The sequence below is a fragment of the Gigantopelta aegis genome, chromosome 10 (assembly GCF_016097555.1).
Source record: "Gigantopelta aegis isolate Gae_Host chromosome 10, Gae_host_genome, whole genome shotgun sequence".
In the NCBI taxonomy this organism is placed as follows: domain Eukaryota; kingdom Metazoa; phylum Mollusca; class Gastropoda; order Neomphalida; family Peltospiridae; genus Gigantopelta; species Gigantopelta aegis.
In genome coordinates, this window is record NC_054708.1 from 57,442,504 (window position 1) to 57,469,870 (window position 27,367).

The 27,367-nt window shown below is 37.5% G+C and overlaps 1 protein-coding gene across 1 annotated transcript; it reads left to right on the forward strand.

Annotated features, from left to right (window-relative positions):
• Positions 1–87: 87 nt before the first annotated feature.
• Positions 88–26,999, forward strand: LOC121382804 (DNA-directed RNA polymerase II subunit RPB2). Its single transcript, XM_041512423.1, has 24 exons — positions 88–234; positions 2,241–2,467; positions 3,983–4,095; positions 4,572–4,828; positions 5,409–5,530; positions 5,951–6,115; positions 6,724–6,920; positions 7,293–7,412; positions 9,602–9,788; positions 10,628–10,771; positions 11,351–11,490; positions 12,089–12,200; positions 12,840–12,994; positions 13,721–13,922; positions 14,313–14,481; positions 14,898–14,994; positions 17,276–17,370; positions 18,003–18,124; positions 18,918–18,998; positions 19,597–19,734; positions 20,465–20,686; positions 21,274–21,434; positions 21,878–22,073; positions 25,769–26,999. The coding sequence occupies exons 1-24, from the start codon at positions 216–218 to the stop codon at positions 25,856–25,858; spliced, it is 3,531 nt and encodes a 1,176-aa protein (XP_041368357.1). The 5' UTR covers positions 88–215; the 3' UTR covers positions 25,859–26,999.
• The last annotated feature ends 368 nt before the right edge of the window (positions 27,000–27,367 follow it).

Consider the following 27,367-nt stretch of genomic DNA (forward strand, 5'->3'; position numbering starts at 1 on the left):
CAGAACATTTCGGATGATTACGAGATCGGCCGAAGTTTTCCGATTTATAACGAAACAATAATAAAAAAAAGTCACTTCCGCCAAAGATGGCGGTGTAGTTAGATGTGTTGTTGTTGGTAGCTTTTAAATCAGATGTAATCACCAATTAAAACTTGTTTTGACGCTTTTTTCTACACTGTAATCTAGTAAGAAGTGTATTAATCTCTATTTGAAAGATGTATGCTCCAGATGAGGGTAAACTGTTTGGTCATTTCAATGTTTGTTTTAGTATACCGGTAGCTTAAACTTTAAAAGTTGGTAAACACGTAATTTTACAAATTAATTTTGCTGATTCGAGACACCTCTTTTATTTAAGCAAGAGCAGAAGAAATTCCTTATTCTCTCCCCGACATCTGACTGCCTTGAAGTGTTGAATTAACCTAATTTACTCAATGTTGCATTAATTTAAATGCAACCAGTCTAGTTTTTCAGCTGTCTGTCAGTGTCACAACACAACACTCGTCAGAACCTGCATTTCTGAAATTCTGTCCGATTCACATACTGACATAGGGGTGTACTATGACAGAATGAATCGGAACCTCATACAGAATAACCCAATTTTAGTCCCATGCCAGATAATGACTTGAGGAAACGCAAATAGTAGAAAATAGGCCTAAACAAGTTATCAGTTATAATCAAATTTATGTCCTGAGTGAAATACTTTTCAGTTGTCACGTGTTTTAGCGAGTGACAAATGAAAATTAATTCATGAGCGACATAAATTTGATAGTAACTTGTACAGTTTGTTATTCTATTTATTACCTCAGCTATTTTGTCTCTAAATGTCTTTATTTTCAACACACAAGCACATATTTGTATAGAAATTATGTAAACCTTTGTACACACTGTTCTGAGTATTGCTATAACTTTGTAATTTAATCATGTTATGTGATAATGTCGTATTTAGTACTGACAAGGTTATTGGTTTGTATGTGTCAAATTGTCCAATAGGTTGTTAGACCAATGCAGAATATTTCTCACTGAGAAAATATGGAAAATATTTTCCCTGTTATGAGTGACCACTCGGTTAATAACGGACCATAATGCCTTAACTACGATAAATTGCTCTCCTACCTTTAATTACCATTAGATTTCTCCAAATTTTGTCCAGACACAAATTATTAAAAAAACCCAACCCCATTACAGTGACACAGATTCCACATACAAGACTGAGAATATCACTGGTATCGACGTCGTTGAGATTGCATAGGGCAAAACACATGCAGTTTTTTGCCGTCTGCCAATTTGCTTGTTTATGAATACCCTTCAAAAGTAGGGGTGGAAGCCAAAGTATGTGCTGTAATTAATCTGTCGTCATAATGAGTTTGTTATACCTTAGCATATGTCATGATGTTGTTAGATTAGGTCATATCAACCAACAACTCTGAAGTCATAATTGTTTGGACGTACTTGCCCTTACTTTAGATTCATTTAAGCTACATGTAGAGAGTTAGAAACGTAAAATAAACATTTTAACTAACTTCAAATAACACAGTGTTCTCTTTGGCTGAAAATGTTGGGAGGTGGATCTGGTGCCCCTACCCAGGGCTTCTACATTATGGTAGCCCCACTCCCGTGGCTAGTAATATTCAATGTTGGGCTATTAATATTACCATGCCCGATAGCTAATGGAAAAAAGTTGTTAAATGCTGCATTTAAGTCTATTTTGTAAATATGAATATCATGGCCCCACTCCTACCTCCCCAATCTTAATGTTTTTAAGCTTGTCTCCCTCTTTAGGTGACATATCTGATTATTACTATTAGTAAAATTGAATTTACGTTAAAGTAAAGTAGGGTTAGTGGATTTTTAAATGGGGCTAGTAAAAAATTTAATTACTGATCCCATGGCTAATGGATTTTATAAAAATTCTAGAAGCCATGCCCTACCTCCACTTAAAATAACCTCACAAAAACTGCATTGGTTTAAATTGAAAAGCAGGTTTTCTGTTTGGTTTACAATGGCATGTTGGTGTCATCAAAAACTGTGAAGTCAGATGGTCATTTTAAAAAACCCCATCCTAACCCAAATAACAATTAACATGGTCTGCTTTGAAGCCCTAAATACTTCCTATTTCATATACTCATCTAAGGATGTTTTAGTTTACATTACAATATGATTTTTATATTATATCTGTTTGCATGTGTAGATTTGTTATAGAAATTTATTGTCTAATTTATAAGTTTTGTATTTAATTTCAGAGAACTTAGAGCAGGATGACGAGGGTGAAGAGTTGACGTCTGATCTCTGGCAGGAAGCATGCTGGATTGTCATCAGCTCATATTTCGACGAGAAGGGTCTTGTGCGACAGCAGCTCGACTCGTTTGATGAGTTCATTCAGATGTCCGTACAGAGGATTGTAGAAGATGCTCCCCCGATCGACCTCCAGGCTGAAGCTCAGCATCGGTCAGGCATCCTCGAAACTCCTGTAAATATCAACTCTTTTGACTGTTCTTTTCAAACAAAAGGACTCTAAAATCCTTTCATTTAGGGTGTATATTACCAAATCATATCCCATAGATGACAATAGTAACATTTGGCTAAAACTCCTACCTACAGCGTATCAATCAACATAAACGCCACATATATAAATACTACCACCCTCACACTTAAAGTGAATCGGAAAAAATTTGGGGTCAAGCTGCTCATTTCTGAGATAATGGGTAGCATCTATAACTACCCTACCGGCCTCAGTGGCGTCGTGGCAGGCCATTGGTCTACAGGCTGGTAGGTACTGGGTTCGGATCCCAGTCGAGGCATGGGATTTTTAATCGAGATACCGACTCCAAACCCTGAGTGAGTGCTCCGCAAGGCTCAATGGGTAGGTGTAAACCACTTGCACCGACCAGTGATCCATAACTGGTTCAACAAAGGCCATGGTTTGTGCTATCCTGCCTGTGGGAAGCGCAAATAAAAGATCCCTTGCTGCCTGTCGTAAAAAGAGTAGCCTATGTGGCGACAGCGGGTTTCCTCTAAAAACAGTGTCAGAATGACCGTATGTTTGACGTCCAATAGCCGATGATAAGATAAAAAATCAATGTGCTCTAGCGGCGTCGTTAAATAAAACAAACTTTACTATAACTACCCTAGTTCCACACACAATTCAAGTACTTTTTTTTTTTTTTTTACAGGTACCCCATACATGTTTGAAGTACAAGGCTACTTGACACAGTGGTAGTAGATGAAATAAAATTGCATTTTTTTTTTTAACCCAGTTGAAACTATTATTTTTTTACAACCAACACACTCACATTTATCATCAATCACAGGACTTGTGGTGTTCACTTCTCTATCAAAAGTTGGGTGCACCTTGAACTTTGACCCCACCGGAAGTTATTTGGTTTAGTACTACCTTTAGTGGTTTTGCTTGAAAAAACCAAACATATTTCGTTGGGTACTGAAATATTTGGATCAATAAAGTTAAATATAAGTTTGTGTTATGTGTATACATATATATATATATATATATATATATATAGATATAATTATATATTTTTTTGTTGTGTTTTTAAATGCAGACAGTACTACTCTATAAATTACAGGGCTGGCTCGGTGTGTAGAAAATTTGGCCAATTGCCAGAGCTACACTTAGGCCTGAATTATATAAAAAAATTAGACCATAAACATGTCAATTCACAGTATACCAGTTGGCATAAAATTCAGCTACATTTTGGCTGCCTAATATGCAAAGTTTGTGTAGCATAAAAGCATTTGCCCATTTGTAACCAGTGAAACCGCCCAGCGTTTTCTTACTAGAAGCAGTGCATTTTTTTTATATACAACACAATTATATGTAGAGATAGAAATTGTTGCCTTACAGATGGGAGTTCAAAATAGACCCCGGTAATTTGCATATCCATTGGTTATTTTAAAACTGTAATTTTTTTGTCTTTTGCAATATTAAACAGAGTTTGTTACAATTAATGTTTGTTTTGTCTTACAGCCCAGATACGTGCTGAAGTTTGAACAGATTTACCTGTCGAAACCGACCCACTGGGAGAAAGATGGAGCTCCAAGTCCCATGATGCCGAACGAGGCTCGACTCCGTAATTTAACGTGAGATTGTAATATTAGTGCCACTTTATAATATTACTTGCTTTACATTACACACAGTTCTCAGATCCACAGTGAGTGACTTGAAAGACATTGTTCCATGATGCACACAGCAGACTTCGATGAATGAAATTGAGGGAATAATTAATTAGATTAGGGGACCCCATTTCAGATAATCCCATATTTAGTATTATTTGTTTTATTTAAAAGTTTACTCTCCTTGAACTATTCTCGGAGGGCAGTAAATAGTAAGCCGACGTGATAGCTCCCCTTAAATGCGGGTTCTGATACAAGGAGATACCCAATCTTATAATGATTCTTTAAGCTACATTTAAAAATGAAAAAAATACCTTTGAAATTTTTAGCTTGGGCTGGTACCATAAATCTGGGGTTTTTTGGGGGTATGTGCTAATTTTACCTTCGGTACCCCTCTGGCAAAAGCTCTAGTTCAGTTGCTGACTAGTTTAATTGTGTTACAGATACTCCGCTCCTCTGTATGTGGACATCACGAAGACGATCATCAAGGAAGGTGAGGATCCTGTGGAGACTGTGCATCAGAAAACCTACATCGGGAAAATTCCCATCATGCTCCGGTCGACTTACTGCCTGCTGAACAGTCTGACAGATCGTGATTTGACAGAGTTGAACGAATGTCCCCTCGATCCAGGAGGGTATTTTATCATCAACGGGTCAGAAAAGGTGCTCATAGCTCAAGAGAAGATGGCTACAAACACAGGTATATGCTTCAACGTGTATTTACAGGGTTCGATAAATCCACTAGTCCTCGGTTCTGGCTAGTTAATTTGTTGTCTGGGCTAGTGGAAATTATCAACTGTATCACTATAATACATAGGGCACTAGCCAAAGCTTCTGTGAGGGCTAGTGACTTTCTCAAATATTTGTTGAAAACTGATATTTTTAATTATAAAATACCTATTGGAAACGATTCTTTGATGTGCCATAGCGAAAGTTATTGTAGGCTTGTTCTTCGTGCATTCTTAAATGGTAAGATTCTTCATACAAATTATTGGATGAACTGTGTTCAGACAAAAAAAAAATGTAATCATAATTCCTACTGATATAAACATTTCAAGGTTTTAGAAAAACTACAGTAATATACTGGTGATCTAGATGTTGAATTATTTGACTTAATTTTTTGTTTCTTTTTAAACCTAATCGGCTGGATTTTATTATTCTTACTTTTTTTATATATTTTATAAAACTATTTAGATCTCTGTTAAATTCCTTATATATATGTGTATGTGTATATGTATGTGTATATCTAGACTATACATGTTTTGTACATTTATTTTCAGTATACGTTTTCCAACAGAAGGATTCAAAGTATGCTTTCAAAACTGAATTGCGTTCTTGTCTTGAGCACTCGTCCAGACCTACCAGTACCCTGTGGGTTAACATGATGGCAAGAGGTGGTGGGGTAAGACGGGCTTTATTTTATCATGGTGATCCGACAGAACCAATATTAGCTGTTTCAGCTTTGTCAGCGATATATTATCCTCATATATTATATTTCATACTAAATCCAGGACTAGCTGTGAATTATAAAACAATTGGTGAATTTTAATAAAAGTTCAAGAAATAATTTCATGTTATATTTGATATTTTGTTAGAACATATGATTTGGTAAAATAATTTCTTGTAATAATTGACATGTTTTGTTACAAAATAACGAGTTTCTGTAATGTTTGATGTTTAATAAATAATTTGTTGAAATTTTCTGCTTACAAAGAGCTAGACTGAAATTCAGTATGATTCAGGTGAAGTCCAATGATTTGATACAATTTACTCTCTCAGACTTGAGCAGACAAACGATTAGAATTCCGCCACTGTGTTTCAGGGTGCCAGGAAGAGTGCTATTGGTCAGAGAATCATAGCGATTCTGCCGTACATCAAGCAGGAGATCCCGATCATCATTGTGTTCCGAGCTCTCGGCTTTGTGTCAGACAGAGATATTCTTGAACACATCATCTACGACTTCGATGACCCGGAGATGATGGAAATGGTGAGTGATTTAATAAACTATAGTCCGTCCCATCATTCTACAAAATTGTTTCAGTTGGGTTTCATAAAAGCAAAGTAAAGGTTTTTTGAAAATAATAACAATATACTATTTTTGTGTGCAGTTTAGAAAACAATGCCTCAGTTGTGCACATTTTATCAAGTAAAGCAGAGCTCAATAAAATGTCGCACATTTTTAATGAACATTTTAAGAAAAAACTTGCAAACTGAAGTAGATTTGTTTAGTCAAATGAATATTGATTTTGTATTGTTTGCATATAATTGACTAATTTTGTATGTGTGTGTGATTTTCCCCCCGTTTGTCAGCAAAACTAGCACAATGTTTTTGAATAATGTTTTTTAAAGCCTATGTATGATCATTCGGTAGGAGACCATGTAAATTGTAAAAGTACTTTAAATAAAAAATCCAGACCTTTTACTTAAGTTAAAATGTGGATACAAGTTCGAACTTTTGTTTTCCAATTCATCAATATCACACTTATGATTTGATACTTCTTCTCAGTTGTATAAAAGCTGAAATTGTTGTACATTGTTATTTTAATTAAAAAAAATAAAGCTTTGTTTTGTGTGTGTGTGTGTGTGTTTTACCAGGTTAAGCCGTCATTGGATGAAGCTTTTGTCATACAAGAACAGAATGTGGCTTTGAACTTCATTGGAGCGAGAGGAGCCCGGCCCGGGGTAACCAAAGATAAGCGAATCAAATATGCGAGAGAAATTCTACAGAAGGAAATGTTGCCTCATGTCGGAGTCAGTGAATTTTGTGAAACAAAGAAAGCCTATTTTCTTGGGTGTGTCTTATTTGTTTTTGCATATATATTATTTGATATATTTCAGACTCGATTTAGATTTGCTGTAGAGCTCTCTTCTCTTTTGAGTTATTCGTAGGGTTCAGTTAATTCAATAAATTTAACAGTAACTAATGGAGTTTAACTCCTATTTCAGTCGGTGCCACTGCAAAATCGTCCTTACATTTTATAAGAGATGTAAGTTAACTTGTAAATGACGTGTTTCTCATAATGAACGTAAAATAAAAAGATCATTATAATTGTGATTATTGGCAGAGTTATCATCTCATGTTACTGATGTTTACATGTAGATCTTAACAGTTGTCGGAAATTGTTCCTTTTTGAAACCATGACAGAAATGTTTGTTATTGTTAGGTACATGGTTCACCGACTGCTGTTGGCAGCACTGGGTCGTCGTGAGGTGGACGACAGAGATCACTATGGCAACAAACGACTTGATCTAGCAGGACCACTACTAGCATTTTTGTTCAGAGGGTTTGTGTTTGAATAATTTTGTAATTTCTCAATATTATTATTTGTATTGTATTTTAGCAAATTCGTCACATAAATCTTTGTTAAACTACAGTAATTGGAGTCGTGGCAGTTGATAGATTGGTTTAGACACTTTTAATATCATCAGATCTTTTGGTGCTTTGCTTTTACATTTTGTTTTATTATTATTATTTTTTTAATTATACTTGCTTTATTGGTTATAGTTTTGAAAGGACATCTTTATGAACTACTTTTTAGGGGTTAATTAAAAATATTTATGAATCTGATTGTTTTTTTGTTTTTTTGGTTTTACAAGGAAAATGTTGTTAACCTTGTCATATTTTTAGTCTCCAACCGGTGGGGACTATAGACTTAGTTTCTGTCATTCTGTCCTTCTGTCCCACACATAGTTTTCCAGGTGTTTTTTGCCCCCATGTCACGACAATGAGCTAACAAAATGTGTATATCATTATGTATAGTTACCGATAAAGCACGGCTTCTAGATTATGGTAGCCCCACTCCCATGGCTAGTGATAGTCAATGTTGGGCTAGTAAATGTCTATTATTGCCATGCCTGACGGCTACTAAAATCTTTTGGTCAAATGTTGCAGTTAAGTCTGTTGTGTAAATATGAATATCCTGCACCCAACCTAATCCCCCAGTGTTAGTGTGTTTAAGCTCTATCTCTCTGTTTAGGTGACATGTGCGATTATTATAAATTTTATTAACTTAAAGTGAAGTAGAGCTAGTGAATTTTTAATTGTGGCTAGCAGCGGTTGCAAAACGAAGTACTAGTAGGCGTTGGAACTGACAGAGTAGGAGTTGGGGGTTTATCGGGAGCTACAGACACTCAGTAATGGGGGCATGTGGGGGGGGGGGGGGCTCTATGGGCCAGAGTCTGTTACCACAGAAATGTGCAATGTAGTCCACTTGTAATGCATATAGTTGGTGAAATTGTTGGCCCAAGAATAGAACAAGTATTGACTCGGTGGTGTTCCGTTTAAAAAAAAAGCTATTTTCCGTTTCATTTTTTTGTAAATTCCGTTTGAGACTACAATATGTAATTAACAATTGAACTAACTCAAGTTGTGACAAATTAAAGGGTCCAAAAATTGACTGATGTCGACACGCGTTGCTATTTGTCATTAAATCAAAGTAAGCCTACATATTAGTAGCGAAATATCACAACAGGAGCAAAGGCTACAATTATAACTACATAAAGCATGGCTGTCCAACAATTAAGTGCACTGCTTTATTCAACGGGGCTTAGGGTGCACAAAACATAAACATTTATTTTATCATCTCTTTGAGTCTAACGTCGTCTGCAAATTGAAGTATGCGCATGACACAGCGGAAATAAAGTAACATTGCAACGTTCAGCCAGCCGTTTTTTTGCTAAACGTTTGCCAACATATTTTGACTGGTGGTTCCTGAAATGGTCATTCGGTTTAATGTGTAGCGTAAAAAATATGTCTTCGAAGACGAGCGTTAGCAACTTACTCATGGGGAAAAAAACCCTGTCCCATCTGTGCAGGTGCAACAGACTAAGCAGTAAACCATCCCAAGTTCAGCCAGCAAATGTTTCGCTAACGTTCGCGAAGTATTTGATTGGTTCCCAATGTGACCACTTGGTTTACCCTGAAGCGCATAATCCAGTCTAGCGTTTGCCAATAGTACTGTGTATGGATCAGTCAGTTTTACAGCATGTGGCAATAGTAAAATTGCGGAAAATCACTGGGTCTGAGTGTGCACATGAATCAAAACAAAATATATTTCAAAAACAAAGGCAATGAGCAGTAATGGACGCTGTATTCATGGGAAACATTTAGACAAGAACCAAGAAAATATGAACTGGAGTCTGAGCAACTGTGGCGAAAATAGACGTCGGAAATTAGGGTAGTAAACGTCGCATACGACGCGCGACACCTTGTTTTGCAACCACTGGGCTAGTAAATGTTTAAAAAATCACTGATCCCATGGATAGTGGATTTTATAAAAATTCTAGAAGCCCTGGTTAAAGTTTGACTGCAATTTACCCAGTTATGGCTCTTTCAGTTAGAAGACAAACAAATTGGTTTGTGCCTAGTAGAGGACGTATTGCTTTAGCAGTACTCTTAAAAAATGCTTATTTTACATTGTCATCAGCTGTGTTGATTAGCGTGCAATGTTAATTGATTGTTTTTGTGTTGTAGCATGTTCCGTAACTTGATGAAGGAAGTCCGGATGTATGCCCAGAAGTTCATTGATCGTGGGAAAGACTTCAACATGGAGCTGGCCATTAAGACGAGAATCATTACCGATGGACTGAAATACTCCCTGGCCACCGGCAACTGGGGAGACCAGAAGAAAGCTCACCAGGCAAGGGCCGGTGTGTCTCAGGTACGTCTCACATTTTACATGGTTTGGATGACTTTGTTGTTCCACTGTACTTGATCATTATTGTTCAGTTTGTTTGTTTTGTTTAACGACACCACTGGAGCACATTGATTAATTAATCATCGGCTATTGGATGTCAAACATTTGGTAATTCTGACTGTTAGTCATCAGAGGAAACCTGCTAAATTTGTTCTAATGCAGCAAGGGATCTTTTATATGCACTTTCCCACAGACAGGAAAGCACGTACCACAGCCTTTATCCAGTTGTGGTGTTCAGTTAGCTGAATGGATCCACCAAGGTGATTCGATCCTGAGATGCAAGCACCTCAAGTGAGCACTCAACAAACTGAGCTAAATCCAGCCCCTTATTGTTCAGGTGCAGGAGGCTGTTTATTAAAAGTAGGCAGCAATGTTGAACACCTTCCTAATCAATGTGTTCAATCTGCAGTATATTTATTAAAACATTCTTAGCATGGAAATTACAATAGCTGATAAAATGGCCATTTGCCGGTTAATTCTGACTAGCCTAAGTGCTACCAAATGATTAGAAAATCTGCTAAAAATGAAATCACTGAAGAGCCTAATTTCCTTAGCTGGTTTATCTACTGACAACAGGAAAATTTAATCTGGTAGAGTTGTTTGTGCTTATCTGTTAGCTATAGTGGTAATTCAGTAATATTTCTTATAGAGATTGCTGCCCTTATACGTGTTAATATATGTAGTGATTTGTGTGAATTTTAAGCTTTTTGTATGCCTAAAAATACTCAATTTACAATCGGTTATATATGAATAATAATTTTTATGTGTTCTGCTTCATTTATTTTTCTTTCTGTATTGTTTAGGTGTTGAACCGACTCACATTTGCGTCAACACTGTCTCACTTGCGACGTTTGAATTCTCCCATTGGTCGTGATGGTAAGCTTGCCCGGCCTCGACAGCTGCACAACACACTGTGGGGAATGATCTGTCCTGCTGAAACTCCCGAGGTTTGTATTAACACTTGTAAAAATCTGAACTACTGCATTGATATGGTGTTACCACAGTGTTAACTCTCCAAAATGTGTGGAAGCATAAGTCTACAATTTTAAGCATTTTATAAACACAGAGCCTGGATTTGAACAATTTTCAATAGTATACTTAGATTTGTTTGGAAGTTTTAACAAGGTTTTCAAAGAAAACTAATATTTCTAAATATCACATTTATAAATAAAATATATAGCACATTATTATTATTAGTTTTTAATGATTTTGCTGTCTGTTTATATAATAACTAACAACTATGACACTACATGCCCTTGCTGCTGCTACCTACAACTCTTCCAACCCCCACCCCCCCACCCCCCAATTTTTTTTTGAATTTATAAAAAGTTGCAACAAAACAGGCCAAATTTGCCTCAGTATCTGTATATTTAATAATAAAACAAAACTGTTTGGGTGGAGTTACATAGGTCTTGTTTTGTCTGTGTTTATGACTTGCATCTTTGTGAAATAAACATGCAATGACCTCTTTTTGTAACTTACTCTCAGCAAGTTTTGAAAATTTAAAATTAAACTTATTTTGTCAGGGAGCTGCTGTGGGCCTGGTGAAGAATCTGGCGTTGATGGCGTACATATCTGTAGGATCTCAGCCATCGCCCATCCTGGAGTTCTTGGAGGAGTGGAGCATGGAAAACCTGGAGGAGGTGGCACCATCGGCCATACAGGGGTAACTAATTAATCAGTCAGTCATTAACATTAGTCTTCAGATATAGTCAGTCTGGTTAAACTGAAATGGCAATTGACAGGGATTCAAAAATATTTTATGCATCAGCTGCATATATTGTTCACTTTGGAAGAAATGTAGAAATCAAAATTAGTTGGTTTCGTTGGCATTCATGCTTGTGCCCGATTCCAGTGCTTCTACATTATGGTAGCCCCACTACCATGGCTCGTGATATTCAATGTTGGGCTAGTAAGTAACTACAATCACCATGCCCGATGACTAGTGAAAGGTTTTTGTCAAATGCTGCATTTAAGTATATTTTGTAAATATGAATATCCTGTCCATCCCCCACCCACCCCAATCTAAGGGTTTTTAAGCTCTATCTTCCTCTTTAGGTAACCTATCTGGTTATTACTATTAGTAAAATTGTATTTACTTAAAGTAGGGCTAGTTAATTTTAAGTCGTGGCTAGTACATTTTTTAAATCACTGATCCTATGACTAGTGGATATTTATACAAATTCTAGAAGCCCTGCGATTTGTTTTGTTTTGTACAAAAATAAGGTTGTTAATTTAGTGCAATGATTTATTTAAACTTTCAGATCGACCAAAATCTTTGTGAATGGCTGCTGGGTGGGAATTCATCGAGATCCGGACCAGCTGATGAGCACACTGAGGAAGTTGAGACGAGAGATGGACATCATTGTCTCCGAGGTTTGGCAGTTTGAGTTTTTGTGTTATTTTGATGCAAAGTTTTCGGTGACCTTGTAATTTTTAAATCCCTTCCATGCTATATTATTGCACTTCTATTCACACTACGCAATTGTATGTATGTAATATTTTACATGGGGAAACCAGCTATCACATTCAACTGGAAGATCGTTGGTATGCATTATTAAACTAAAACACTATCTGAATGTAACCGAAATTGTAATCACAATAGAAGATTAGTATTGCTGAAAAAGCCAGGGGTCATAGAATGGATGGGGAGAAACACGGGTTTGATAGCTGCAAAATATTTTGTCGCAAAATATTGGAAATGCCATAGTTGAACACCTATTTGACTACTCACTCCCGCCAATTGGACTGACAGTTCCCCAACTTACAAATCACACTGACAGTGCCATCTTCACTTTTTTTATAAATAAGTATTAAAAATATATTATGGGACTGAAGCTTTTAATTAATATGTATAATTCAATATGAAATTATATACTATATACCAGCATAGAAAATACCAAAAAACATTATTTCGCTTCAAAGAATCGTGTTACTTTTTGTATGTATGGATACAAACAAATTTAAAAGTAATATGTTTGCACATTTCTATAACGTTTCCTTCATTTGTATCAGGTGTCAATGATTCGAGATTACCACGATCGTGAAATCAGGATTTACACCGATGCTGGAAGGATTTGTCGACCTCTCTTGATTGTGGAGAACCAGAAGCTGCTGTTAAAACAAAGTCATATCAAACAACTGAAGCAGAGAGAATACAACAACTACAGGTTACTATTAACAGTTGTTGGTTATCTGGGTTTTACATTAAGTACTGATGTATTAGTGAATACCCCAGTTCATTTATAAACCAATAATTACATAATTATTAAATTAAAATAATTCTATGAGTTAAATTACATTTCCTTTCAATTCTTATATTAATAGAGTTACAGTAAAATGATGTTGACATGCGTGAAAAACCCAAAACAATCTGATAATGATTGTCTCAAGAGACTTATTTTCCTTTGTGATATCATGCTCATGGGACAAAAATGTATGATTATTTGTTCTGCTTTATATAAATTGAAAAAAACACCCTGTCATGTGCACCTCCTCTAGGGATTGTGCCCCTCACTTGAGATATTATTCATACAGGCCTGGATATGGATGTAGTTTAGTGGTAGAGCCGTAGTACACACGGTCTTATGATTGATTGTCCTCTGTAGATTGGTCAGGTTTTTTCTCATCCAGCCCGATGCCGTATGACTTGTATATTAATTGCTGTGTTATGGTCTGTTCTTGTAAAATTGCAGATCAAAATCCCTTGCTGCTGTTTGTTAAATCTAGCCTCTGTAACAGCAGTAGTTTTACTGTTTGATTATCTAAACTAAGTATGAAAATATTTAGATGTCAAATAGCCACATATTTAAAATATCTGAGATGTCGTTGAACATATATTATGTTCTTTATTTTCCTGATGTGTTTTAAAGTAAGCATGGTACTTCTTCTCCCAGTTGGCAGGATCTGGTGGCCAGTGGAGTGGTGGAGTACATTGATCCGTTGGAAGAGGAGACCGTTATGCTCGCCATGACTCCTGATGACCTGCAGAATGCGAAGGACGCCTCCTACTGTTCCACCTACACACACTGTGAAATTCACCCAGCCATGATCCTTGGTGTGTGCGCATCTATCATTCCATTTCCCGATCACAATCAGGTACGTTTACTGTATTTTGGTCTTTTTTATTAATAGCATTTTGTTATTTTTTTCAGTAACATTTTAGGTCACTTGACAGGTAAATTACTTATCCTTGATGGAATCAAGATAATCTGGTTTTAGATTCATTGACCTGTTCAGTTGTTAAACAAGATAGACTTACCAGTTACAATTTTCAATTGGTCATCTGTAGTAAGTGGTAAAAATTATTTTGTGTGTGGAAATTCTCCAGTTATTAAAAAAATTCTCGTGATACCTGTGTATTTTACTTATTACAAATTTATCCAGATCTTTCAGCAGACCTAAATTTGAAGTAAGACCATTATGCAATCTTCTTTTTCATTATCTGTAATTTACTCCCATACAGTTGTTATGCAATGTTACTTTCAGTCTCCACGTAACACTTACCAGTCGGCTATGGGTAAGCAGGCCATGGGTGTGTACATCACAAACTACCACGTCCGAATGGACACGCTAGCCCATGGCCTGTTCTATCCCCAGAAACCACTCGTTACAACTCGATCTATGGAGTACCTGCGTTTCCGAGAACTCCCTGCTGGTGAGTAACTACTGTTTTTCAGTAAAGACGTAAAGCCTTCACTTGCATTTTAGAACTGCAATTTTGTTAAGGAGAAAATTTGTGTCAGTCCTTAAGCTAAAGCCTCGTTTCAATTTGTTATATACCCTTTTCCAAGTAATATCATACCATATGCACAGTTGTTATTTAGAATTTAAAAAATATGAAGCAAATAACTTAAAGAAATGGCAATTAAAAAAATATATTACAGAGGTCAGCTATTTGTTATTTTATTTAAAATTGTATAAAAAGACCTGTTTCCTAAATATACATGCTAAAAGAGGCATACGGGTAATAGTAGTGTAGTGCCACAAAAACACTTGAAGCCAAGTTAGAAAACCCCAAAAGCCATCTTTTTGTTAATGATGAAGTTTATTGTATTTATTTATCCTTTGTAGGTATCAACTCGATAGTAGCGATTGCTTGTTACACGGGGTACAACCAGGAAGATTCTGTTATCATCAATGCTTCATCTATTGATCGAGGCTTCTTCAGGTGGGTGCTTTCAACAAATAATTGTGCTTAGGCCAAAAAAAAAAAGAAGTTTGTTTCAGGTAACATGGCCAAAAAAAGTAGGGCTAGGTAGGTAGGATTTTTTTTTTTTTTTTTTTTTTTTAGTTCAAAGAAAAGTTACCCTACCTTAAATGTGTTTGCCAGAGAAAAACTCAATCTCAAGATGAAAGACATGAAGGCAAGCTGTCTGAAAAATCTTAGTTTACTCTTTGCAGCCAGAGAGAAATAAAAACAATCTCAATGTCAGTTTTAAGTTTCACATGCCATTTTCAAAAGACAGAAAAACAAAAAAAGTTCAAACTATTCCTTTCACCAATAAAAGTCAGTAGATGACTGCACAGAAACTTCACAGCTTTGTCCAGTTTTGTCATAGGACGACTGCACAAATTTGTCCAAGTTGGTCAATAGATGTTTGCACAAAAAGTTCACAGATTTATCCAACTTGTATTGGAAATAACAAAACAATACTAATTTTGTGTGCAATTTACAAATCAATCGGCTTAGAAATGAATAACTTGTAGTAAATTTCATAGTAATAAAAAAGGCATTTCTAACCCGAGTACTCTGACTGTAAGAGAGCTAGACGGACATTTGGACATAAATAATGAGAGCGTGTTTATGTTCAAATGTCCGTCTAGCTCTCTTACAGTCAGAGTACTCGGGCTAAGGCGTTCCCTGTGGGACGGACTTATAGTTTTAATGTTTATTAGCCTATTGAACGGACCCATGCTAAAATCACTCAAATTAATTTATTCCCAATTAACTGAAACACTGAAATAAATGTGAACTGTTTAATGTTAGTGGTTATTCTTGAATATTCCGTTTATTTAATTATTACCCATGCTCAGCAGTTGATAGGCCTATCTACATCACTGGTGTAGGAAGCGGCATCGATGGTTTATATATTAATTTTATACATGTGTGTACCCACCCACCCCACTTTTTGATATCTTCCTACAGGCTACACCCGTGTATATTAACAAATTCTGGGTACTAGGCCTAAGCAGTAGCCAACAACGAAAATTGTACAAAGTCTTCTTCAAATGACCTTCACCTTTGCATGTGGAAAAAACGCGATGACTTGTAGTCTGTGCATGTGGTATCGAGAAATCCTTTATTGTTTTGTTGAGATCGCACGTTGTTGTTTTTGGAAAATAAACCTACATTGTATGAGATGACTGGAGTTAAGATAATACGATATATTTTCCTCTATAGGCCTACAGTATTTAGCAGTTTGTAATAAAAGCCGTTTAATCGCCACACACGTTACCGTACTGTCATGCGATCTCGTGTGTCACCAATTACCGTGGTACATAAATAAGAGCACGTGTTATTAACAGTGTTCTACACTCGGTTTTATAACTTACTCTTCTTTGGCTAGTGGACAAACAAAATTTACTAGCCAAGCTTAAAATGTTACTCGCCACAGTGTGACACTACTCATTTTGTATCATTTATGAATGGGTTGTAAGTATCTGGATTGTTTTCGCCAAATTACTAAAATCAACGATAAGTTCTGAATTGTACCGACAATTAATATGGAATTCACAGTGATCAATCGGACAACTTCGTAAATAGTGAAATGTTCCGACTGCACAATGATGTCAACAAATTTCATTTGTTTTCGCTGCTAGGACTCTGAACGCACATGGCAAATAATTTAATACTTAGACGTTTTTGGAGTCAGTCGCCAGATGGCGACGATAATAAATTCAATCGATCGCCACGCCAACATTTTGGTCGCATTGGCGACCAAAATGGTCGCAACGTAGAACACTGGTTAATGTTTCCAATTTCAGTGGGGGTGTATAAAAACCATCACTGCTGCCCCCCCCCCCCCCCCCACGCACACACACCCCTCAACCTCCATTTAACACACACTGACGTGTAAGAGTTATCCTACTTGAGTACTTCTGTTGTCTGCTTTGTCGATCCGCGACCACAACTTATATGTGTGTTTCCCCCCACCCCAGCAGAAAAAAAAAGTTCAGGGTCGGTGGCAAAATTTAGGGTCGGTCGGGTGACCGGAAACAAACCATTTTTTTTGTTTGGCCTTATAACAATGATTCGAGATTATCATGATTGTGAGATCATGATTTACACTGATGCTGAAAGGATCTGTTGACCTAGCTTGGCAGAATGGATGGGACGGGTAGAGGAAAACTGGCTTTTTAATCACAAGTTGTTAAATGTTCTTGAAGTGGGGAGTAGGAAGGTATTTTCATTTTAACAAAAGTTGATTCAGAATATTTATTATTTTCAGGTCATTTTTCTTCCGTTCATACAAAGATGCGGAATCAAAAAAAGGACTTGATCAAGAGGAATTGTTTGAGAAACCCACACGGGAAACGGTGCAAGGTTGGCTACACAAATGTATTCTGTTCACGCTTGAGTTTTCTTTTCATACATTAACCCATCCTCTAACCTTAGTGTGTTTCTGACTCCATCTTACTAATGGACACCCAATAGCCGATGTGTATTTTTATGCTGGGGTGTTGTTAAACATTCATTCATTCATTCCATCTTATTAACTGGTCTAAAAACCCCAGCAGCCAATTAAATGACTATAACCTGCTATTGTACCATGTGTACACACTTCCAGTGATGTGACATCCTCTTCCTTCTGTCTCCTCTATTTGTCTTGTCTAGATTTGTGGCATTTTTGGCACTGTCAATTTGTCTTTATTAAGAAATGACTTTGATTTCATCTGTCGAGAGTTCTATTCGTTCATCATAGAGGTGTTGAGTGAGATCCCAAAGTAACATGTCTGTAGATCCACATTGCTGTTATGGGTTGTGTTGCAACCAGTATCCCGTGAACAAATTGATTTCTCATTACCTTATATTTGTTCACTGTGACAGTTTTATGTCAGTTATTTTGAATGTCTTAGCCTTACAGGTAAATGTTCCTCTAATTTTTTAAAGATTTTATTCAATTTATTTTCTCTAATAATTTTAAGTAATGTGGGGTTTTTTGTGGGGGTTTTCAGGAATGAGAAATGCGAGCTATGACAAACTTGACGACGATGGGATTATTGCCCCTGGAACCAGGGTGTCTGGAGATGATGTTCTTATTGGAAAAACCATCACACTGCCAGCCAATGAGGATGAGGTTTGTTTGTTTGTTTGTTTCTTGAAAATAGAAATACACCTTCATTTGTAATTACATATTTGAAATGAGAAAATCGATGCAGATTTTCGTGTATAGATAGCAGCTGTGGTATCTTCAATGTATGTCTCTGCCATGGGATCTGACAGTGGCCATGCCAGAATCTAGACCCATGGAGGAATTACCTTACATAGTATAATAGAAGACATGTATTTGTCCGTTTGTCCTGACAAGTGAAAATCTATTCGGACAAGCGAAATGTACCTTGATAGTGGTTCTGTGGACAAGTGAAAATGCCAATGTAGTTTTATTTTAAGCAATGAAAAACATCCTTGTACTTAAAACAAACAAACCAGTTATTTGGACAAATGAAAATATTGGCGGACAAGTAGATTTGTAGATGTATTTGTCTATTGGACTAATAAAAGGGTGCTTATTTCTATCACTGCTGTGTCACCTGTGTTGTTAATGGTTAATTGGACACGTCTCAGTTGTGTCTTTGTTGAAATTGAGGTGAGATCTAACTCAGTAGGCCCGAGATGCTTAGGTGGAAGGATTGAAGCCCCGTCTGTGAACTCGTTAACTCTGGATTTACTTTTACCTTTTCTTGGTTAAAGTCTTTTTTTGTTGTTGTTGCTACTTTATTAAATGCATCCTATAAATGTGTAAACTGAGTGAAGTTAATAGACAACATGCATTTTAATAAGTGCCTGAGCCGCTTTTGGATATAGGCAAGTAAATAAATAAAGTAACAGTAATTACCAAAATGTGAATGTTTTAATTTTCTCTCTTTCAGCTCGATTCCACAGCTCGTCGTTTCGCCAAGCGAGATGCCAGTGTGTTCATGAGGAGGACAGAGACTGGCATTGTTGACCAGGTAAATGATCCAGAATAGTTAAAACATGGTTGTTGAGTAATCAGTAGAATGTTTAATCCATTAGCATTTCTGTCTCACTCTACACAGTAAACAGGTGAGATACAGGTATTACTTTTTTCGGATGGCAGTGATGGCGTCAACTTTTGAATTAAATCTTTGCCTTTAGATCCTAGATCATTGACACTTGGTTGATAGTTGCACCTGTGGATGTTCATCACAGTGTACAAATATGTTTATGGTAGCCGAGACATTTTCAATTGTTTCTTGCTAAAGCTTTAAATGTAAATGATATAACAGATGAAATTCTATTGTCTTATATGCAAAATGGAAAATAATCTGTTTAACAAAAAGGGATTAAAAATTATGACTTCTGTTTTCTTTAAACATCAATATTTATGCATGTAAATAGCCTAAAATTTGAAAGTATGTCAACTGCTACTTTTTATGTTAAATATTATAGTTCGTAAAAATTGTGTTTATTTGAAATTCATTCTATTCTATATTCTATTAATATAGGCTATTAATATAGGCATGTGCCTGTTTGCCAATCCCATACCTAATGTTAAAATTAAATGTTTAAAACAAAAATCTATTGCAGGTGATGGTGACCATTAACAACGAAGGTTACAAGTTCTGTAAGATCCGTGTACGCACTGTGAAGACTCCTCAGATCGGGGACAAGTTCGCCAGTCGTCACGGACAGAAAGGAACCTGTGGAATTACTTACAGACAAGAGGTGAAGAGATTATTTTTTTCTATTTTATAGTAAAATATCTAGACGTGAAATTGTTCATCTTGTTTCTCAATCTCTCTGCTTATTGATTTCCTTTAAAGCAGCTGATTTTTTATTGTTGATATTGTTCTATCAGGTATAAATGTTTCAGAATTACTGATTAGAGTTTAAAAAAATTTAATTAAAAATGGCACAGCTTTCTTATCTAGTTGTTCAGTTAATAATAATAAAAAAATTAAAATTAATTTTTAAATATATGTTTATTGTCCCCAGACCTATATGACAGTGTGAGTTTTTGTCTCTCCTTGATGAAGTAAAAACAAATTATGGGTATTAATTTTCCTGTGGCAACTTTATCAACATTGAGTTTAGCTCTAGTGTCAAGTTTTTTGCATGATCCATTGCTCGCAAACTATAAGTCCTAGATCACTGAAACTTAGTTTCTCGTTGCATTATGAATGTTCACCACTAAGTATGTTGAAAAATTATAAATTTATTAAATTAAAGTTTTAATTAAAAAAAATGTTTTTTTTAAAGAATTAATTAATTCTGAATGTTACATCACAAATTATTTCTTTATTCACTGAATCAGTTTGTGGTAGATAACATTTAATGTGGCAGAATTCTTGTACGATTGTTGTTCTTGTTTGTTCAGTAACTTTATAAAAGTTGTAAGAAATGCTTTTGTTATGAAATAGCTAAATTAGTATGTTGCAATTTTTGTTCAATTCAGGACATGATGTTTACTGTTGAAGGCATCAGTCCTGACATAATCATCAACCCTCATGCCGTCCCATCTCGTATGACCATTGGTCACTTGATCGAGTGCCTGCAGGGCAAGGTTGCTGCTAACAAGGGTGAGATTGGTGATGCTACACCTTTCAACGACACGGTGAACGTCCAGAAAATCTCAAACCTCTTGCATCAATACGGATACCACCAGAGAGGAAACGAAGTATGTTTGTTTATATATAAGAAACATTTTAAAAATACTAAACCACATAATAATGCTTTATGTAGGAATGGATTTTTAAAAAACAAATTTCGTCTAATTTTGGCTCTTTTTTTTAAAAAACATTTTGCACAAACTAGATTGGATTTGCCCAGAAAAGACCTTTATTTTATTATGTTGCAGTTGTCAACTTCTTAAAGATCACTTAAACGTTTAGTTTCAAATGAGTATTGGGTTCCTGTTTATGTTGTGAAAATAAAGTATTTGTGGTAGGGTTGTTTTTTAGGTAAGAGGTAAAAAGTCACTCAAAATAAGCTGGCACTCGACTAATTTTACTGGCTTTTGTTATGTTAATGCCTGCTACTTTTATAGATATATTACATTGTTTGGGAAGGTTATTGACACAATTGCCTGCTTCGAATAAGTAGGGCCCTAATTTTAACCATTATGAAACGACTGTTCATGTGAATTTGAAGGTTCTTTATGTATCAGTTGATTCATAATCGACTGAAAAATAATGAAAGCCCAGCTGAAACTGTGAATTTGATTCTCTTCTGTGTATGAGTTAACTGGTAATTGGCTTATTGTAGGTTTTGATGAATGGCTTCACTGGCCGTAAGATGAATGCCCAGATCTTCCTTGGTCCGACATACTACCAACGTCTGAAGCACATGGTGGATGACAAGATACACTCGCGGGCTCGCGGGCCGCTCCAGATTCTCAACAGACAGCCTATGGAGGGACGATCACGGTATGTGGTATACTGGTGGTGGCAATCTTTCTTCACTCCACCTGACCCTGATCATTTATCATAAAATACTATCTAACCAATCTTATCAACAACTTTTAAGAAGCAGGCACAACCTTACCAGTTCCCTTTTGACTACTTTGTGCAGTGATAAGTTTTGATCATAACAAGTTTTGTCGATTTTGTTTAGATTGGTAACTTTATGTACTAACTGAAAATTCTAACTATAAATAATAACTGCCATCTCAGATTGTTTATGTGGGCAAGTCGTAGCTTGGATAAAAACTAATAATGATGGGGGGAAAACAGACATCTTCCTTTGGGTTCAAGATACATATTTAACAGAACACGTTCCATTTTTAAAATTGCTTGACATCAAAATCTATGGACACTGATACTAAAACTGTTTTATCTTAGTGATATTAAAATGGCCTGTTTTATTTTAGTGATGGTGGACTGCGTTTTGGAGAGATGGAGCGGGACTGTCAGATTGCCCATGGAGCCGCTCAGTTTCTGCGAGAACGTTTGTTTGAAGTGTCCGACCCATACCGGGTCCATGTGTGTAACATCTGTGGACTGATCGCCATTGCTAACTTGAGAAACCAGACATTTGAATGTCGGGGATGTAAAAACAAAACACAGGTATGTAGCAATTACAGATACAATAAAAGATAACATCTCATCTTGATTATAAAGTCTGTATGTTATTTTTCTGAATTTTAAATTGGCTGAACCGTAATAGGTACTTGCACTAGCAATGCCATCTACCCGCACTCTTATCCATGTTATTTGTTCAGACATGGCCGGATATGATTTTCTAATTGACTGAACCTTAATAGATACTTGCACTAGCAATGCCATCTACCAGCACTCTTATCCATGTTATTTGTTCAGACGTGGCCGGATATGATTTTCTAATTAACTGAACCTTAATAGATACTTGTACTAGCAATGCCATCTACCAGCACTCTTATCCATGTTATTTGTCCAGACATGGCCGGATATGATTTTCTAATTAACTGAACCTTAATAGATACTTGCACTAGCAATGCCATCTACCCTCACTCTTATCTATGTTATTTGTTCAGACGTGGCCGGATATGATTTTCTAATTAACTGAACCTTAATAGATACTTGCACTAGCAATGCCATCTACCCTCACTCTTATCTATGTTATTTGTTCAGACGTGGCCGGATATGATTTTCTAATTAACTGAACCTTGAAAGATACTTGCACTAGCAATGCCATCTACCCTCACTCTTATCTATGTTATTTGTTCAGACGTGGCCGGATATGATTTTCTAATTAACTGAACCTTGAAAGATACTTGCCCTAGCTCTAACCTATTATTTGTACCGACACAGTGTAAAAGATTATTATTGTAAATTTAGTTTAAATGTGGAAAGTGTTGCCCTGTCTGTGGGTGCATATAAAAGATACCTTGCTGTTAATGAAAAAATTAAGGTTTTCTCTAATGCTGTCAGAATTAACAATTATGATTAAGAAATTGATGTGTTCTAGTGGTGTCACTAAATAATACAAATTGGTCTTCAGAGGAAACCCGCTACATTTTTCTGTTAGTAGCAAAGAATCTTTTATATACATTTACCCACAATCAAAAACCCTGCAATTAAGAAAACGTTCATGGCAAAAAACAAGCCGTTGAAAAAAAAATCTAATATAGTCCACAGCAAAAAAGTGCTGTGGAGAATGAAAAACTCCACGGCATTGCTGATTGCTGTGGGCAATTGCAGGGGTTGCAGTCAGGACCGCACACACCAGATATACGAGTTGTGTCTGTGTGTGTGTGGGATCCAGTGGGCAATTGCAGGGGTTGCAGTCAGGACCGCACATACCAGATATACGAGTTGTGTCTGTGTGTGTGTGGGATCCAGTGGGCAATTGCAGGGGTTGCAGTCAGGACCGCACATACCAGATATACGAGTTGTGTCTGTGTGTGTGTGGGATCCAGTGGGCAATTGCAGGGGTTGCAGCCAGGACCGCACATACCAGATATACGAGTTGTGTCTGTGTGTGTGTGGGATCCAGTGGGCAATTGCAGGGGTTGCAGTCAGGATATACGAGTTGTGTCTGTGTGTGTGTGTGGGATCCAGTGGGCAATTGCAGGGGTTGCAGTCAGGACCACACATACCAGATATACGAGTTGTGTCTGTGTGTGTATGGGATCCAGTGGGCAATTGCAGGGGTTGCAGTCAGGACCGCACATACCAGATATACTAGTTGTGTCTGTGTGTGTGTGGGATCCAGTGGGCAATTGCAGGGGTTGCAGCCAGGATATACGAGTTGTGTCTGTGTGTGTGTGTGGGATCCAGTGGGCAATTGCAGGGGTTGCAGCCAGGATATACGAGTTGTGTCTGTGTGTGTGTGGGATCCAGTGGGCAATTGCAGGGGTTGCAGTCAGGATATACAAGTTGTGTCTGTGTGTGTGTGGGATCCAGTGGGCAATTGCAGGGGTTGCAGCCAGGATATACGAGTTGTGTCTGTGTGTGTGTGTGTGGGATCCAGTGGGCAATTGCAGGGGTTGCAGCCAGGATATACGAGTTGTGTCTGTGTGTGTGTGTGTGGGATCCAGTGGGCAATTGCAGGGGTTGCAGCCAGGACCACACATACCAGATATACGAGTTGTGTCTGTGTGTGTGTGGGATCCAGTGGGCAATTGCAGGGGTTGCAGCCAGGACCACACATACCAGATATACGAGTTGTGTCTGTGTGTGTGTGGGATCCAGTGGGCAATTGCAGGGGTTGCAGTCAGGACCACACATACCAGATATACGAGTTGTGTCTGTGTGTGTGTGGGAACCAGTGGGCAATTGCAGGGGTTGCAGCCAGGACCACACATACCAGATATACGAGTTGTGTCTGTGTGTGTGTGGGATCCAGTGGGCAATTGCAGGGGTTGCAGCCAGGACCACACATACCAGATATACGAGTTGTGTCTGTGTGTGTGTGGGATCCAGTGGGCAGTTGCAGGGGTTGCAGTCAGGACCGCACATACCAGATATACGAGTTGTCTGTGTGTGTGTGTGTGGGATCCAGTGGGCAATTGCAGGGGTTGCAGTCAGGATATACGAGTTGTGTCTGTGTGTGTGTGTGTGGGATCCAGTGGGCAATTGCAGGGGTTGCAGCCAGGACCACACATACCAGATATATGAGTTGTGTCTGTGTGTGTGTGGGATCCAGTGGGCAATTGCAGGGGTTGCAGTCAGGACCACACATACCAGATATACGAGTTGTGTCTGTGTGTGTGTGGGATCCAGTGGGCAATTGCAGGGGTTGCAGCCAGGACCACACATACCAGATATACGAGTTGTGTCTGTGTGTGTGTGGGATCCAGTGGGCAATTGCAGGGGTTGCAGCCAGGACCACACATACCAGATACACGAGTTGTGTCTGTGTGTGTGTGGGATCCAGTGGGCAGTTGCAGGGGTTGCAGTCAGGACCGCACATACCAGATATACGAGTTGTCTGTGTGTGTGTGTGTGTGGGATCCAGTGGGCAATTGCAGGGGTTGCAGTCAGGATATACGAGTTGTGTGTGTGTGGGGGATCCAGTGGGCAATTGCAGGGGTTGCAGTTAGGATATACGAGTTGTGTCTGTGTGTGGGGGGGATCCAGTGGGCAATTGCAGGGATTGCAGTCAGGACCGCACATACCAGATATACGAGTTGTCTGTGTGTGTGTGTGTGGGATCCAGTGGGCAATTGCAGGGGTTGCAGTTAGGATATACGAGTTGTGTCTGTGTGTGTGGGGGATCCAGTGGGCAATTGCAGGGGGATCCAGTGGGCAATTGCAGGGGTTGCAGTTAGGATATACGAGTTGTGTCTGTGTGTGTGTCTGGGATCCAGTGGGCAATTGCAGGGGTTGCAGTCAGGATATACGAGTTGTGTCTGTGTGTGTGTGTGGGATCCAGTGGGCAATTGCAGGGGTTGCAGTCAGGACCGCACATACCAGATATACGAGTTGTGTCTGTGTGTGTGTGTGGGATCCAGTGGGCAATTGCAGGGGTTGCAGTCAGGACCGTACATACCAGATATACGAGTTGTGTCTGTGTGTGTATGTGGGATCCAGTCAGAAAATGGGTTCACCGAGGGGGGTTCAATTCTATGACCTGAGCACCTCAGGCCAACACTCTGCTGAGCTAGATCTCACACCCAGTGTGGCAATGCAATGCCTTAACTTCTTTCCTCCGATTCCCCCATCTCCTGGATGTGCTGCCCAGAATTGTGTGCTGCAAATTTATGGGATAGAAGCAGATATTACAACGAAGTAAAATGTTATTCCGTTTCACCATGGTTACGACTTGTTCTGTATTTCAGATTTCACAAGTACGGATGCCATACGCTTGCAAGTTGTTGTTTCAGGAGCTTATGTCCATGAGCATAGCTCCCAGAATGCTCGTCAGTTGAGGCAGCAAGACGGACAAACATTGTGTGAAAAAATAACAGCTTTAGTGAGTAATCAGAGAAGAGAAACACCCCAGTTTTAGAAGAAAGCTAAAGACTTGTCATCGACATTGATGGATGAACACATTCCAATTGTGAAGTTTGAGGATGAACGCACCAATAGCTATCTTAAGATGACTGGATGGCATACAAGCGTGCTATGCGACAAACTCATCCATCTGAAAGAACCCATTGCATACCTGTTGGTGTAATTCTGTATGTTGTTCATAGTCGTGTGTGACATTCATTCAGATAATACCATCAGTTTGTGGTAAAAATGAGATAAACACAAGATGATGCTTCAGAGCTGCCATAAGCGCAGTTGTGTGATGTACAGTGAATAACAAGACTGACTTCTGTTCACAAGAATCCCGATACTTAAAATGACTAGATGTTTATACTGTCCATCAGCAAATGACACTTATAATTACATTAAGATGGTTATTATGTCTAGTCCCAAGTTACTGTATTATGTGGGAGTTTGGTATTATCAGTTATACCAACTGAAATTGTGAAAAATGCAGTGTATTTATATGTACAGAATGTAAGAATTGTGAGTGATACCCAATCATGTACACTCCATGACGACTTTCTCACAGTGCAAGTAGCTTTTGATGCTATTAATTATTTTATACTTGATCAGGTCTAGTACAACAGATGATGGTACTGGTGAGGAAATAAAACCCAGTTCCTCTTTTGCACAAGCACAAGTTTTAATATTAAAATAGTTCAGTAATAAATGTTTTTTGATGTCCTTCCATGCTCAGAATAAAAGAAAATGAACTACAGAATTTAAGTGTTGAATAACAATTCTTAATTTTGTGTTCATACATGAGTCATTAAAACATGTTTTTGAAATTAAATCGTCACATTTTGATTTTTTGGGGGTATTGAAGTACAAAAAATGTAAAGCAAATCTTCCTTCTAAATACTGTGACATTAGTTACCCAAAAGGAACATCACAAATAATACTTAGTATAGCGTTTACAACACGGATGCAAAACAAAATTACTATTGTAAATTTAGATCTTATGCTGTAACATATGTCCATGTGTACATAATTTATTCCATTTTGTACAGTTCATTCAATAAAAGAAATTCAAAACATGTTGTCATTCTACTTTTCACTTTGTACTCGGATGGGTTAAAGTTTGTTTTGGTAATTGAGGAAACCCTCTACATTTTTCCATTAGTAGCGAGGGATTTTTTTTTATGCACCATCCCACAAACAGGATAGTACATACCACAGCCTTTGATATACCAGTCATGGTGCACTGGCTGGAGCGAGACGACCCACTAATAGGGATAAATCCTAAACCGACCAACAAAGAGTAACATATCTAAAACATTTGTAAACAAAACAAACCAACAAAAACATGGTGCTCATGAACCCTTTAATACACATATCCAAATATGTTTGTATAGATGAATCTTTTAGTTATTACAAAAATAGATGAAAATAATTTCTAACAA